The sequence below is a fragment of the Myotis daubentonii genome, chromosome 10 (genome assembly GCF_963259705.1).
Source record: "Myotis daubentonii chromosome 10, mMyoDau2.1, whole genome shotgun sequence".
NCBI lineage: Eukaryota > Metazoa > Chordata > Mammalia > Chiroptera > Vespertilionidae > Myotis > Myotis daubentonii.
Window position 1 is genome coordinate 60,467,791 of NC_081849.1, and position 16,056 is coordinate 60,483,846.

Sequence of the window (16,056 nt, forward strand, 5' to 3'; positions counted from 1 at the left end):
TAAGTGGACATTTCTCTAATAGATGACTATTTTGAATGAAACAGCAAATGCATTTTTTTTTCCTTTTCCTTTTAACCTCATCCCCATGGAAAGTCTATTCTGAACTGCAAACTAGCTAAGTTCCAAACACTGATCGCTTCAGCTTCAGGTCTTGACCCTTTTATTCAGGAATCAAGCAAGAGAAGTAATTCACCAAAATAAGTGAAGAGAGGTGGCAAGGCTAAGTCCAGGTATTTGGAGGCAAATCCCAGGAGATGTCTTTTTTTTTCCGGGAAAACAGGGCCCCAGCTTTCATCAATGTATACTTTGTCCTGATAGGAATGCATACTTAAGCACCAGAGCAAATGTTGTTTTGCCCTCAAACAAGGTTCTTTAGTAGAGATTTTTAAAGTATTTCAAAACACAAATAAAACTTAAATGAAAAAAGTAACGCTAAACTGCTTTGAGGGGTCAAGAAAGATGAGAGCAGGGAAGGACTAGCTCATCTGCACCGAGATCTGACACTTGTAGCTTACATGGGAAGCTTCATTTAGCATTGAGCGACCAGGAAATTCTGTTCCTACTGATGGCGCAGTGGGAATTCCCACTCCAACAACCCATGAAATGTTACTGCATAATTATTCACCTTCGGAGGCCCATTAGAACTTATCAGCAGAGAAAGAAATTTAATTTAAACTCACCCTTCTGTGCTAAAGAATGACTGGGACAGAAGATCAAAGCGGGGAAACTTTGTCCTCCAGTGGTTTGCAACACCTAGGCCCAACAGGGTGAGAAAACAGGCATTCCAGCGCTCCCCGGCCTTCCGGACCTGGGGAGCGGGGTGGGGGCAGGGCTCCAGTCACCAGCAGAATTGAGGGAGGAGGGCCCTGGTGGCCCAGGAGCTCCGGGAGGCCTTCGTGCTTCTGAGCAGCTGCAGAGGCTTCGCATGAGAGGCCCTCACTTCAGACCAGAGAGGTCATACCCCTGACTTCCCCGCTACGGGGATACCAGGCAGGGGAGTCTGTGGACTGGAGCCATGGCAGACGCAGGTGTGCAACTCAGAACACCCTGGACTCAGGTGTTGAAGATGTTTATGCTCCTGCTCATCACAGGGTGCCTTAAATGCATACAGCTGGTGCAGGCACCACCATGATAAGTGCCGAGTTTAATCTTTGGCACACCTCGAAGTACAAGTGAGACCATAGATCCACCCTGCACGATGAGCTGCTTCTAGGAGAGGGCCTACCTCCTAGAGGCGCCTGAGACAGGCACCGGAGAGAGCTTCACAGGAGCTAGCTTCTTCCTCACCTTCCTTCCTGAGCTCTAAAGGGAACCTTTAAAGGGAATATGGCGCTTATTTAAGACGGAGTTAATCCACCTCTCCTCAGACTGTCACCAGAATATAGGGCCTGGACAATGCTGCTAGCACCAGCACCCTCCCCCCCCCCCATGCCCAGCTTCCCGCAGGGTCCCGAGGCAAGGAGGGAGAAGAGGGAGGCTTCCTAAGAGAGGTTATTGGGGTTTAGGTACAACGTGGTAAAGAAAAGTTGAGTTCTATTCAACAGGTCCAGTGATCATACAGCTACAGTTATAAAATGCTCCGAGGTGGCTAGAGTGTTCTTTGATTCCCGAAATCAAAAAAGGGCAAAGATTTTCCACAGCCAATCATCCTTGATTTCACTTCCTTTATAATAACAGCGCAGGAAAAGGTGTGCAAGTCCCTTCCTTCGAATCTGGCAAACCCATAATAAAATGACAATAAAACTTCCCACCGATGGAGGACGCAGCACTTCGTTGAAGGCCTTGCGGGAGGGGAGGCAGACGCCAGTGAATTCCGCCGTTTGGACAGGAAGTTAGGGAGGGCAGGCAGTGGTCACTCAGGCCAAGAGAAGAGTCCAAACAAATTTGGGAAGAACAACCTTGGCCAGTCTACACCAGCAAGATGCAACGTGGGGCGTGGCACCCTGACAGGGTGAGACGGCGCCGCAGGTCCAGGCGCTCACAGGATGGCCGAGGGCAGCGGCAGATGCTGGGGATTTGGAGAACCTGGGAAGGGAAGAGAAGGGAACCCTCCACCCGAGTCCCGCCCCGGGAGGCTCCCTGCAGGGATCCCCAGGGTGGGATCGCGCGGGGCCAGAGGCTGGGGAAGCAGGCTGGCCCGCATTGCCCGCCCAGGGCAGGCTGCAGAGCAGGCGCGGGGCACAGGGTGGCGCTCGCTGTCCGCGGCGCCTTTGTGTGCGCAGGGAGCTGGCCCCAGCAGCACAAGGTGGACCGCGAAGACCCCAGACCGCTCCCCCGCACTTCTCTGCAAACCGGGGCGGGCGGGTGCGCGGGCAGTGCGCATCGCCTACTCGGAGCCCTTCCCGGGGGCCTCGGGGGTCCTTCTGGGAGCAGCCTGCTTGGCACGTCGAGGAGCGGGGCGGGAAAAGGAGCAAAGAAGAGGCAGCGTTTTGAAAGGCTGGGAGCTCCCCTGGGCTCAAAAGCTCCCCCTGAATTCACTGACAAGGAAAATGAGGGAACTTCGGGCAGTCCAGACAGACCTCAGCTAGGAGCGCCGCTAGAGAAGCAGAGGGCGCCGCCGCTGGCCCCGCCGCGCGGCAGGAGTGCTGGCCTGAGAAGCAAAGTTAGGGAGTGGGGGGCTTAAAAGAAGCCCCGGGAAAAGGACTTAAAAGAACGGCCTTCGAACCGCAGTGGAAAGCGGCAGCTTGGCGCCGGCGCTTGAGTCCTGCTTTCTCAGTCACCCCCACGCTCCCCGCGGTCCCCAGAGCTCTTAAAGCCCGGCCGTCGTTAGGAGCCGCAGCAAAATGTAGATGGCTGCTTCCTCGCCGCCAGGAGTCTCCGCAGAAAATTAAATTAAATTAAACACGCGCCCAGGGACCAGAGAAAATAGACCCCCCTCCCCCCGACTAGAGCAAATCAACACTTGTGTGCACAGGGAGTGCAGCGAACCTACAGCGATGCCCACTGGCGCGCATCACCTTAAGCGGCAGCCGGAGCCCAGGAGAGCGAGGAATTACCGGCTCCCCTTTAATCCGGAAACAGGGAATAAATAGGACACAAGCACATTCTGAATCTTATTTTTTTTTTTTCAACAACAGCATCAATTGTGTGTGGAGCAAAGTCTTCAAAAGATGCCACCCAGAACAACAGTCCTAACTTAAAAACGAGCAAAGCTTTAGTCCACCCCTCACGCCTTTTGCTTCTTAACATGATTTTCTTTCAATGCAGTGACAGAATTAACTACTGGGCTATTTTTTTTTAGAAGAGCAGACAACTGTAGAAATCATGTTTTTAAAAAGAGACTTGATCATACCTAAATTTTTCTTAAGAGTATAGGGAGAAATAATAATGCCCGTTTGGATAGAAGCAAGAAAAACTCAGCAGGAAAATAAAACCTTTTTCCCCCCAAATTACCTGCACCAAATCAACCCCCCTTTGAGGCTATTTGTATGAAAAATTGAGCAAAAATGCAGAACTTCTTTCATTATAATATTTACCTCTACCATTTTAGGTGAGAGGAGAAAAATCAAATCCATACTTCTTTCTTCTAAAGTCCCTACCTTAATTTACCAACCTAAAGGATCATCTGACCCTTTAGCTAGTCCTCTAAAATAAAATATTTACTTTAAAGAAATTCCTCCACAGGCCTGCTGTAACATTGCATTTGGAATCTCACCAAAAGATCTGAGGGGGGCTGAAAATTTTGATGGCAGGATTATCAATCTGCCCACTCAGGAGTCCCGTCTCATCACCTGCTTGTCTTTAATTCTTAATTTCAGCAGTCTCTCCATCAGGGAAACTCAGTTGAGAAGTTATACCAAGATTGGAGTAAGAGGACAGTGGAAGAAAAGCAAATCCATCCAGGAACTTTTTCAAAGAGCAGTTGATAATAGGAGAGTAAGTAACTCATCACATTTGCTTAAATTAAATTTCTATCATAAAATATGTTCCTTGACAGTCCAGCCTCAACAAATCAGTCATGTACGTCCCAAAGGGAAAGAGAACATCCTCAGAGAAGTTGAGCCAGAAAAGGAGAAAGCAGAATGAGGAAGAAACACTGAAGTTGGGGGAAGAAATGAGACAGGTCAACAGAAAGGCTGGATTGAGACTGGACTGATATACGCTGGCCTGACCTCTGGGTCAACAAGTAGTTTAACTCTACCTTGATCCGCAAGACTGGAAGCTTGTCCCTTGGTTCAAAGTGAAACCCAGCATTTGGTTTCATGTGAGTGAGCCTCCAAGGCACTGTTAGAGGTGCTTTATCACCGACAAGGCAGGGAGAAATCACAATTCTGCATTCACCCACCATCCATCCCCAAAAGGGAACCCAGCCCACCCTGCAGAACAGCAATCCAGAAAAACTGTTCAATAGTCATCACAACAAAATACACCAACACTAGAAGGGAAAGGAGGAGCGGAAGAAAGTGAAAGTTTTCCACTTACACTACAGAAAAATCCTCCCCCATCAACCACCCCCAAGAAATCATCTTCTAGAGACAATACCTTTGCCATCATCCACCTCTTAAATCAAATGTGATCTGTATGTAATGCAACTGATATTATAAATGCACCAAGCAGCTTTCCTTACCTGCCACTACATTTAACTCCTTCAGAACCGTTTCCTCCTCAGCACTGCAACTTTCAATAAAAAAGAAACAACACTTAAATTGTGTTCTGCATGTTATTCCTAGGAAGAAAGTGACAGAAAGAGACTATTTTACTTAAAACCAAAGAATCAGAGCAGCTTGCTTTCCTAAAACCATAGGGATTGAAGATCACAAATATTTGCAAAACAGCAGGATCAAGACAGTCTGCTACTGAAGCCCAAACTGCACTGTCCTCAAATATTTTACCCCTCATTGATTTTTCCTTCTAAATTTACAATATTCATAGCACTCTGTATTTCCACTTGTTTATATGGGTAATAAGGACTTAATATACCTTTCAATGGAAGGTTTTCAGTTTGAGATATACACCAAGACTGAACTTGGGGTGAGGGGAATGCAAACGGAAAGAAAGAAGCTAAACTGAAAAGAATCTGAACACACTAACTTTTTATTCAATTTGATTCAAAATAATATTACTCTAATAGTGAAATAGTTTGATATAACAATCAACATTTAAAGTAATTTTTTTATGTTTCAAAGTATGGCTCAAGGAACTCATTGCTTAAATGCACTTAGACATAACAAGACAATTTTTTATTGGCATCATTGACACCTGTGAACAATAGCCTAGTAAATAGATTAAGGTTTAACCTTCCTTTTCTTTGGTGGCTGTTTAGAGACTTTAAAAGAACAGATAACTCATTTCAGCAGGAATCTACTACTGATATTTACCTCTACATAATCTTTAGCTAAGACATGGAATGCCAAAAACAAGCTTTTGTTAGCTTGACCTCCTCCACCCCCTAACAACAGAAGTTATCCCCGAACCCATGTTTTTATTTTAGATGTATTGATCTTCCAGTGTAAGTCTTGCCCTTTTAAATACCAAATGCGATCAACCTGAGTCCTTCTGGAGGATGAGAAGGAAGCAAAAACGGGAAATTTCTTTGAATTGTTTGTTGAATTAGTCCAAATTTTAAGAGGTCAGTAAATCCTGATGCTTTGAGCTAAATCTACTGGTAAATAATTAATTACATTTCTTAGACACTATAATCTTCATCTTGGTAAATAGAGAAAACAGTTTTGCCAAATAAATCATTCTAAGTAATATTAAAGGCGATTATTTAAATATTACCACAAAACAGGATTATATTTTGTTTAAATAGACATTTAACTGAAAACAAAATGCAAATGTCCATAGTTTAAACAGGAAAAAATACAAATTAACTGGCCTAGTCTTTTATCTGAGTTTATTAATACCATTTAAAATATTACAAATAAATCAGTTACATCTCATGCATTTAAAATGCAAGTCTAAAATGTTCTAGAGAAAGGCTTTTCATTTCAATGTGAAATATCCAAATTATTTCAACATTACAATGAGCAATTAGTTTGCAGAATTTGCAAACATTTAAATGTAGTGTCAGGAGTGTTTGTTAACAGTTAACAATATTACCTTCAGGAAATACACAAAGGCCAAACTTAGTTGAGTTTCACTTGGACAATTTATTTAATACATGGGTTTTGGCAAACCCAGTTATGAAATATAGGAGAACTCTCACTTTAACTATACCTGAACTGCCAGCAAATGCAAATAAGTACATGCTCCATTAAATTAAATGTCACCCCACATTTATCAAATATTGTCTTAATTACAGTTTGATCGCTATCTAAATTAATATTCGAGCAACACTAGGCCCTGAAAGTGCGTTTGTGGCTCTGCACCTCCAGAAGTGAGTTCAAAAACCCTGCAGTCTTCAGAACTGCAACAATAACTCTTAATATTTTCTTGTAACCAAAAAAATCAAGTTTACTTCGATATATTTTCAAATATTTACTGGAAGTAATGTACAAGAAAAATACTATACAAAATCGTCTCCTGGACAGCTGCACCTCGCACCCATACGCTGGTGGGGTTATAGTTAATTGGTAACTAATCTAGAACGATTCTCCTGGGGTACAAACCATTAGGTTCAGATATATTTTACAAAGGTGTTTCCCCTCCCCCTACTTTCCCTCTTTGGGCATTTAAATTTAAACTACAGCCTCGTCTGATATCAACGATAGCTTCTTCACTTGTTTATAAGTTTAAATCACACAAAAAAGTTTCCAATGGATTGCAAGGATTTACAGATATGGGTTCTATACAAATTGATGTCTGGACTAGCAAAAAAAAGGGGGGGGATTAGGCTCGGGGGTAGTGAAAAACGAGGTAGAAAAGGACAAACATGGAGATAGAGAATCTGTTCTCACCGGAAAGGGGTATTTTTGCATAAGAAAGACACCTACCCTCACCCCACCCCCACCCCATAAGTTAAATTAATTCGATCAAAATAACTTTGGGATCAGTATTAGCACAGTTTTGAGAGAAAGACTTGCTCACTGCTAGAGGAAAAGCTATCTAGGCGGGAAACCAAGTGAAGGGATGCCTTTTTTTCTTTTTTCCTTTAGGTTTTTAGTTTTAAAAATGTTATAGAGATGAAAGAAGGCTGCTGTAGGATTCACCAGACTGCCCTTAGTTGAAAGTTAAATCGGTTCCAACTCAGGGAACAAAGAAAAAGGGGCAGAGCTGAAGCGGGGGCAGAACTGAAGGTGGGACACTGAATTCAGCAAACTCCGCGTCTCGGCGCGGACGGAAGGGCGCCCGCACAGAGCTCGCACCGCGCGGCGCAGGGCGGGCGTTCGGGCGCCGAGTCCGCGGCCGCCCCGGCGGGGATGCCCCGCGCGGGCCTCCTGCCTCGCCCTCCCCAGCCCGAGCTCAACCTGGTTCCACCGAACTGCTCCGGCCCCGGCGCAGGCCTGTCTCCCAGGCCCTTGGAATCGTTCAGCTCTCCATCCAGGGCGCTTCCCTCCAGAAGGCCCTTCACACAAGGGGATGGAGGGAGGGAGGGAGGGAGGGGGACAAAGGGAGGACGAGGATTAAGGCCGGACGAGGCGCGCGTTCGGGCTGTGCGGGCCTCCGACGGTGTCCCCGGGTGGAGAGGGAAAGCCAGGGCCCCGGCCGGCAATGCGTGTTACTTACATGTCCACATGCCCTTTACAGAGTTAGGTCCCAGGGGGAGTTAGACTAGAGGGACAGAGAGGCTGGCGCGGAGGCCGGGACAGACGGGACCAGGCGGAGCGGGGTGGGAGGAGGTCAAGGGGAGGGACCGGCGCGGGGTGCGCGTCACTCCAGGCCGTTGCGGTGCCCGGGCTCGGGGGGCTGCAGCAGCTCCGGGGAGTGGCAGGGCGGGCTGCCCGCGGCGCTGTGCTCGCTGTCGGTGTCGCTGCCCTTCTTGCCGCCGCTGCCGGAGCCCGCGGAGCCGCCGCCGCCGCTGTGCGTCTTCACGTGCTTGCTGAGGTGGTCGCTGCGCATGAAGCGCTTGTTGCAGACGGGGCAGGCGAAGCGCTTCTCGCCCGTGTGGGTCCGCAGGTGCCGCTGCAGCTCGTCGGAGCGCGTGAAGCGCTTGCCGCAGAAGAGCCAGTTGCACACGAAGGGCCGCTCGCCCGTGTGCCAGCGCAGGTGCGCCTTGAGGTGCGACGTCTTGCCGTACACCTTGCCGCAGCCCGGGATGTGGCAGCTGTGCAGGCCCTTGCGCCGCAGGCTCGCCCCCGCCGGGCCCAGCCGCTCCGCCTCCTGGCAGTTGGGGCAGTCGCAGGTGGCGCGGCCCGAGTAGCGGCGGGCGGAGGAGCGGGGGGAGCCCCCGAGCGGCGCCGACGGCCCCGCGCTCAGCATGGAGCCCCCCGCGCCGGCCAGCGGCGACGGGGCCGAGTCGGGGTAGGAGCCGGGCAGCACCGGCTTGAAGCCGTCCATGAGGTGCTGCCCGGCGGGGCTGAGCAGGTGCGAGGAGGCGCCGCTGCTGAAGGCGGAGTGGCTCAGGCCCGAGTAATCCGAGTTGTAGCCCCCGAGGGGCGAATGCAGCGAGGTTTGGAGCCCCCCGGCGGCCGGGTGCAGCGAGCCCGGCAACGCCGCCGCGCCGTTCGGGTTCTGCACGTCGATCCAGCCCGCGCCCACGTCCCACCAGCTGGAGGCGCCGGCCGAGCCCACGTCGCCGGCGGCGCCCAGGCCCGGGTGCGAGGGCTTGAACCACGACTCGTAAGGGTGCGCCATGCCCACGCGCGGGTAGATGCCCTGCAGCCCGTCCACCGAGGTGTGCACCTTGGAGATGAACACGGGCTGGTGGGAGCCGTCCTGCGAGTGCGCCGAGGAGCCGCCGCCGCCGCCGCCGCCCCCGCCGCCGCTGCCCCCGGAGACGCCCGGGGCTGGGAAAACCGAGTAGTCGTTGGCGAAGGGCGAGGTGGAGGCGGCGGCCGCGGCGGCGGCGGCGGCGGCGGCGGCGCTGCTGGAGGTCAGGGAGAAGGCGCTGGAGCCCGGCGAGCCGCCGCAGCTGAACGAGTCCGACACCAGGGCCGCGGCCGCAGCCGCCGCCGCCGCCGCCGCCGCCGCGGCCGAGGACGAGCCGCCGTTCCGGGAGGCCCCCGACACGCCGAAGCTCGAGAGGCTGGAACCCACTACATTGCAGCTGCCGGAGGAGGACGACGAGGAACGTTTCCAGGGGTGGAAGCCCTTGCCGAAGGAAGAGGAGCTGTCCGAGAGGGAGGAGGGCGACGGGCTGGGGCTGCCGATCTTGTTACAGGTAGCCGCGAGCATGGCCAGAGGAGTCGATCCCAACCGCGGTTCTTCCTGCGGGAAGGGGGAGAGGGAGAGGGAGAGGGTGGGGGAGGGGTGGCGGGCAGAGGGCCGGTGGGGGAGGGAGGAAAGACAGCGGCATCAGCTCTCCGGGAGCCCTCCGAACGCCCCGCTGCACCCCGTGCCTCGCTGCGGCGCGCCGCCACCAACTCACCTGGCTCCCCCAACAGCCCCGGCGCCCGGCTGCTTCCTACTCTACGGGAGGGGACAAGTTTGGCTGCCGGCGTCCGATCCGGGAGCAAAGCGCCATGCTAAAGAAGAGTCGGACAGAGAGGCTCACCTAAACGACACTCCCGTGCCCCCGAGGCCCCGGGCGCTTCGAAACAAGCAAGCGAGCCAAAGTCCAGATTCGGGCGAGAGGAGCTTCCTTCGCCGAGAAGCCCGGGGGGGATGATCGCATTGCTTTTTAAAGCGCTCCCCGTGTAATCCAGAAAGAGTCTCGAAAATCCCGTCCCGGCCCCCAGACACCCCTCCTGGGCTGTGTCTCCCGGGCCCAAAGCGGTCAAGCTAGAAGGCTGGCTCACTTGCTCTTCCCGCTGTTCTTTTAATTTTCTTTATTTTAAAAAAATAATTATCTACAATAGTAAAAAAAAAAAAAAAAAATGAGACGGGTTCAACGTACCTGGAAGGCAAGGCGGACTGCGGGATTTTTTAAGGGGACGAGGGAAAATCTGCAGTCTGCCCAGGAGGAAAAGCTCGCTCTCTGTACCCCCGAGACCGTCGCCTGTAAAATGGGCAGGGCGCAGGTCTCCCGGGCGGGGAGAGACCGGGCGCGGCGCGGCGGCTCGTCTAAATGCCCTGCGAACCTTTTCCTGCGCCGAAAAAAGTGGCTCTGCCCCCCTCTCCCCCTCTTTCTTTTCTCCAAACTCACTTGTATTTAAAGAAGAAGAAGGGGGGGGGGGTTGGAAAAAACTCTCAATAGAGACTGATAGCCCGTGGCCTGGCCGGGGCGACTTCCACCCCCTCCGATCGGCAATCAAAGGAAACTAATGAAACCAGCAAGAGAAAACCCTGAGACTCACCCCTAGAAGTGAAGTTGCCATCACACAAAAGTGCCCTCCTCCTCTCAGAGGATCTTTTTTATATTGATAAATCAGAGGCAGTGTTTTTTTTAGAGGTGTGCAATACAATGATCAGTTCCGCCCATTCCGCCACAATTGTAGCTCCCTCTCCGGCTTTGAAGTGCCGCGAAGGCGCGGCCAGCCAATCTGCAGCCTCGCCGGGCCGCGCCGCGCGCGCGCCGTGAGGTCATCGGCGCCGCCGCCCGCCCGCCGGCCGCCCGGGGAGGGGGGTGGGGGGGCCCGGCGGGAGGGGCGCGGGGGCGGCGCGTGAGTGTGTAACAGTGCAGTCGTGTGCGTGTGTGACCGAGCTGGGAGGCAGTGAGCCCCGGGAGGAGGGTAGGGAATGTGAGTGTGGCAGTGGAACAGTGGTGAAGGAGGGGTGCGGGAAGGGGAGGGACAGTGCCGAGAAGGGGGTGGGGGTGACAGTATCCCTGCGTGTGACCAAGGGGGGGAGGGGAGAGGGACAGATCCATAAAGTGGTGAGGGGAAAGGTGTGAGTGTGCTCTAGGGTACCCGAGTGACAAACCCAGGGAGGGCAGGGGAGGTGGGTGTGAGTGTGTTTGGTGGGGGAGAGGGAGGAGTGTGAAGCTGTGTGTGTGAAAGAGGAGGGAGGGTGGATGCGTGTGCGCGCTGGGTGTGGGGGAGAGGAAGGCTGTTTGAACGTGTGTGTGTGTGTGTGTGTGTGTGTGTGTGTGTGTGTGTGTAAAGCCGGGGGTGGAGAACAGGAACAGTGCAGGAAAGTGCTCGTACGCAAGAGAGCGTAGAGCTGGACGGTTTGAAGAGGGCATCTTCGAAGTTGAGCGAGGGCGGCTGGGTCCACAGATACGCACCAGCGCCATCCCTGTCGCCACCCTCCTTGGTTCCTTGTACCTAACATCTCGAGCGATCGTTTTCTTAACTTCTTAGACACCGTCACTGTGTCTGTTGAAGAAAACCGCACGGATTCCTACCCTTCCTTTCCCGACTCCGTAGCGGAGGGGTGGAAGGTGGGGAGGCTGGGGATGTTTTTAGGGGTGAGCGAGGGCGCGTGAGCGCCTGCGTCCAGGAGTTGTTACTTTGATGCGGTGGTTTTCTTGTCCTTTTTTTCCTCCCGAGGTGGGTTCATCTTTGGAAGTGCCAGTGTCACTCTAGGGGACGGGGTGTGTTGGTCCCGTGGCGATGAGTAAATTTCAATACAAAAGGATTAGGTAGAGAAAGGGGCCAGAGAGCATTGTTTTTCCTTGGGGTGAGAAACTGAGGAGCGTTTTGTGGAATTTAGGAGTCTTCACAGGAAATCACCACTGCCTCTTTCTGAGGGGAAGAATTAGGATTTTGATTGATATGTGTGGGTTTTATTTATCTGAGAATAGAGACAAGGTTTTGACAAATCTTGGACCACATATATGGAGGTGTCTGTGTCTGATAGTGTTTGAGCCAGATATCTGTGAATGCGTGTGCATGTTAATAGGTGCACTCAGTTCAAATTCAGTGGGTTTTAGTCACTTGCTTCCATTTGTGTTACTAGTTGCCTTCAGAAATGTCATTACAATTTCACTGCCACCACAAGGAAACATCTTAAACCACAGAAAGCACCACACCAGTGTAGCAAAAAGTCCACAGCCCTTGGCGCCCTATTGAATATTCATTTGGTGTTTTTTTTAAGTAATTCATATTTCTAAGCAGTTATAAATGCTCTCAGAAATCTAATTTTAAAGCAGAATTGATTAAAATGTTACTAGGTGGGAGAATTGTTTGGTTTTTACTGGATAAACATTTTTTTAACACTCAGAGCTTCTAGAGATGTAAAAAAAAAAAAAAATGGAAAAGAAAAAAGCCCTCCTGGGGTTTACCGAAATCCAAAGTCAGGTAGTAATTTGTGTAAGTTTCATTGAACAGAGTTGAGGCTGATGTTGTGGTGTAAGAGTGTGTGTTTCTGACCCCTTTTCAACATTGTTGGGATATTGACTGTACATCATATCTATTGATTAAGGGGGTAAGGTACACTCTCCGACTTTGAAGTAAGTGTGAAGTAAATTAATGAACTGCTTTCTTTCTCTGAAGGCTGACGCTTACCATAAATGTCGTGTTTCTCCCTGCAAGCCACTCTGAATGATTTTAGCGTGTTGAGAAGGCGTGACAGGCCAGCCCAGAAGGAGGAAGGGGTGGGGGAAGGAGGGAACTCCGTTTAACAAATAAAAGAGAATTAACTTCATTGCTTTGGTCTTCTTCTATAATGATATTCATTTTAAGGACCTAATACACAGTTGTTCAAATTTAGGGCTTAATTCTAATCAATACCGGCACCCTCCAAGGTGGGGAGGGGGGGCTTTGAGGGAAGACTCCCTTTATGAATAGTTATTTAATCTTTTTATCTTCCTATCTTCTGGAAGGAAGTGAGGCAGGACTGTCAAAAAGTTAAATGCTGATTCTGAGAGTAAACAGAGGCATTAACCACTGTTTCTTGAAAAATTACTGTGTTGAGATACCTACTTATAAGTCTTTTATTTCTATAAATTCACTTTAGAATCATGAATTCTTCCTATGACAATGGGTCACAAAGTATGTGTGGATTCTTCAATTCACATAAGGTTGGCTTGCATTTGGGAGGTTTTCACAGGGGGTTATATGTGGATCTTTCTTCATAAGAAGATTATATAACTATATATTTATTCCACTTACTCCCATTTTAAAAGGTAGGTATTTATTTCATAGTACTAGTATTGGTCAAAGGGCATTTTTTTTCTTAGACTACCCTCCCAATAAGTGGTTAGTGCTTGTCCTACAAGGTAAGACAGCCAGAGTAAAAAAGGAAAGATAAAGAAAATTGTATAATTGACCAAACATTAAAACAGCAATAATGTTGCTTCTGGTTCCAGTGAAACTAGTCTAATGGTACCTCTTTCTCTACGTTCCACAAGTGACTCCATCATTTTACCCTGCCCCTCCACCCCCCACATAAGGGAACGTCTGAAATTCATTGTAGATACAGCCTGTCTAGCAAAACATTTCACATTGCATAGAACTCAGTTTACCTTTTGATATTGATCCTTACTCCTGAGTATTATACCATGATACTATAGAGGTCTGGACGGGAAAGGGGGAGGAAGGTAACTGCAGGCTTTCTAGCAAATTAAAAGTTTCCCCCACTCCATATGAAGTTTAATGTGCTGGCAGGGAGGGGTAGATGGCTATTCCGCTGTTTCTTACAAACCTGTGGGATCCACTTCCAATAAAGCTAAAATCTATTAGCATTCTGTATGCATCTGCAGCATAAATTTCATTTGAATTTCAAATTTAATAAACCAGGAGGTTTTTAATCATCCCTGGTTTTATTTGTTTGATATTAACATGCTTATTGACCGGGTCTGGTGACCAGTTTGATCATTACAGGACAGCAAAAAGTTAATTAAAACGACCACAGCCCCTTAATCATATCATCTGTCTCATCCATGTCCTTCTCTTTATTACCGGTGATGATGGATAGTCTCCCAGATTAATTTCTCTGTTTCTTCGATTTGGACAACAGCTTTTGGGACCTAATTTACATCCCGGGAACAACTTGCTCAAGTATATCTAACACCTTGCAGCTACAATATACATCAACATCTCCTTAGATGGAGCAGAAAAGGAGAGAGAGAGAGAGAGAGAGAGAGAGAGAGAGAGAGAGAGAGAGTGTTTCAGGCGGGTTTGAAGACTAGTCAATGTTGCGACTTGGAGCGGCTTATGCTTTCGAAGCCAAAGACATAGAAGGTCCTAAAGCAAATTAGAGGCCTCGATCCCTGCTTTTCCTTTTCAGGGAGTGGGGAGTGAAATATGCCTCTGCTGTTGGGTTAAATAGATTAAAATGTGTAGGCACAGCGACAAGTAAATAAAGCTATTTGCAACCATTCAAGTACAATTAGGGATTTATAGTCGAAAACATCAAAGTTCTCCAGGCTTTCAAGTGTCCGGCATCACATCTCCATCAAATACGGTTTTCAACGTAAGTGTGGTCCGGTCCGGTCCGGTACCTACAGAGCACTGAAAAAATAAATAAATCGGTGTGTGTGTGGCGGGGCGTGGGGGGGGGGGCGTGCACATGAACTACATAGGCGCTACCTCTGCTGGGTACGCGTAAGCCGGGCTCCGCGCAGCCGGCTTCCCGAGAGTTGGCACCGACGCGCAAGCTCTGAAAGCAGACGGGCGAGCCGACCGAGTGGATGCGGTGCTACCCCGCATCCCTGCCGGGCGCCTCCCCGCCCCCCCCCCCAATAAGGAAACGACCCCCAATCCCTGGCCACTGTGCGGGGACCTCGCGCGCGGACGCGTTGGCTTCTAAGTAAAGCGGGAGGAGGGGCAGGGAGCCAGCCCAGCGCCGCCGGCGCCTGCGGAGAGGAGCGGGCCGGGCCGGGTTAGGGGTGTCTCCTGGTGCGGAGCTCACTGGACAGTTTCTTTCCGGATGAAAAGGACCTGCGGGTTCCTGAGGGGGTGCCCCTTGCCGTCCACGCCCGCTTGCGGGCGGCTCGACTAGGGAGTTGCCTAACGTTTCCTGGGAAGGGAGGCAATAAAAGCTCTCGCTGGTGGTAGACTGTGGAGCGGTAGGAGGGAAGGGATCAGGCGGCAGAGCCCAGAGCGGGCTGTGTTTTCCTGATTGGAAAATGGGAACTTCCACGCTGAACAATAGCCCCTATTAGTGAGGTTATTTGGTTTCAAACTGTCCGGCCAGTTTTACAGCCGAGCCCTTCCTTCCCTGGTCCTGCTTAATTGGATGCATTTGTTGACCACAGCAAAGCCATCGTGACTTGATCTGTCCCACGGGCTCTCCCAGTGGGCGCAAAGCCTTGCCTTGGAGACTCTTTTTGAGTACCCGGGACCACTCAAAAAAGCATCCTTTTTTTTCTTAATTGGCTCTATATTTTTCTTCCACATCCCACTGCTTAATATTTTTTATTCTCTGCCACTTCAAAAAATCCCAGAGTTAGAGATGGCGTTAACTAAGAGACTGTCTCATCTCACTTAGGCTAGCCCCTGTTTTGTGCTTTGATTCACTGGGGCATTCAAATTCAGAAGACAAGGAGGACTTTCTCCACGCATCAATCCTATGAATATGTAGGTTCATTCATAGATATCCGTAGGGACAATGGTATCTAAACTGGTATCTCTCTCCAGTAAAGGAAGAAAAAATGTATTTCCTTACTTGTTCTCTACATGCATAATTTCATGTCCTCATAGTATGTTGATATGACTGAGTGCTAGTTCTGCAGGCAGGCGTGTACTCTATGGTCTATTTCATATTCATCTCTGCCAGCCCACAGATGAAATTGATAATGAATTCCACAGCACTTCATAGTCCCCCTTCATCGGGCAAATGAAGAAAACGTGTGAGGAAAAGAGAGTTTGCCCCTTTGGGGAGGCTGAGGCATTCGGACCAGTTCCTCTGACTGTTTTCCTAGAATGGATTTGTTTAGGCTGTTTTCTCTTCTGTTGTTATATATCACTTTCTCACAGCTAACATGCAGAGTTAAAAACTACTAAATTCTTATCCTCAGCGCTATTGATTTCTTTTCATTCTGTTCTGTTACTAGGGGAGGTAATGCTCCCAGATTACCCCGTCGTCTCCTCCAGACGGTTGACAATTGCAATCGCAGTTTCGGGAAGATAAATGTTACTTTGGGAATTGTGTTTAATTACAAATAATCTAGGCGCTGCACCGGGTCTCTGGCTTTAACCACACATGTGTTCACGTCATTGTACAAGGCTTACAAACGGGTGATATATATAT

General features: G+C 49.8%; 1 protein-coding gene across 8 annotated transcripts; it reads right to left on the bottom strand.

Moving 5' to 3' along the window:
* Window positions 1–2,142: 2,142 nt before the first annotated feature.
* Window positions 2,143–10,409, bottom strand: SP8 (Sp8 transcription factor). Of its 8 annotated transcripts, none has more exons than XM_059712510.1 (3): window positions 10,278–10,404; window positions 9,410–9,506; window positions 2,143–9,245 (listed from the first exon to the last, which is right to left on the bottom strand). In XM_059712510.1, exons 1-3 carry the CDS (start codon window positions 10,296–10,298, stop codon window positions 7,753–7,755), a joined length of 1,611 nt encoding a protein of 536 aa, XP_059568493.1. In that variant the 5' UTR covers window positions 10,299–10,404; the 3' UTR covers window positions 2,143–7,752. The 8 variants fall into 8 exon arrangements, with proteins under 8 accessions (XP_059568493.1, XP_059568502.1, XP_059568501.1 ...); XM_059712519.1 differs by lacking the exon at window positions 10,278–10,404 and adding an exon at window positions 9,878–10,124 and having other exon boundaries at window positions 2,145–9,245; XM_059712517.1 differs by having other exon boundaries at window positions 2,146–9,249; window positions 10,278–10,294.
* Window positions 10,410–16,056: the final 5,647 nt, after the last annotated feature.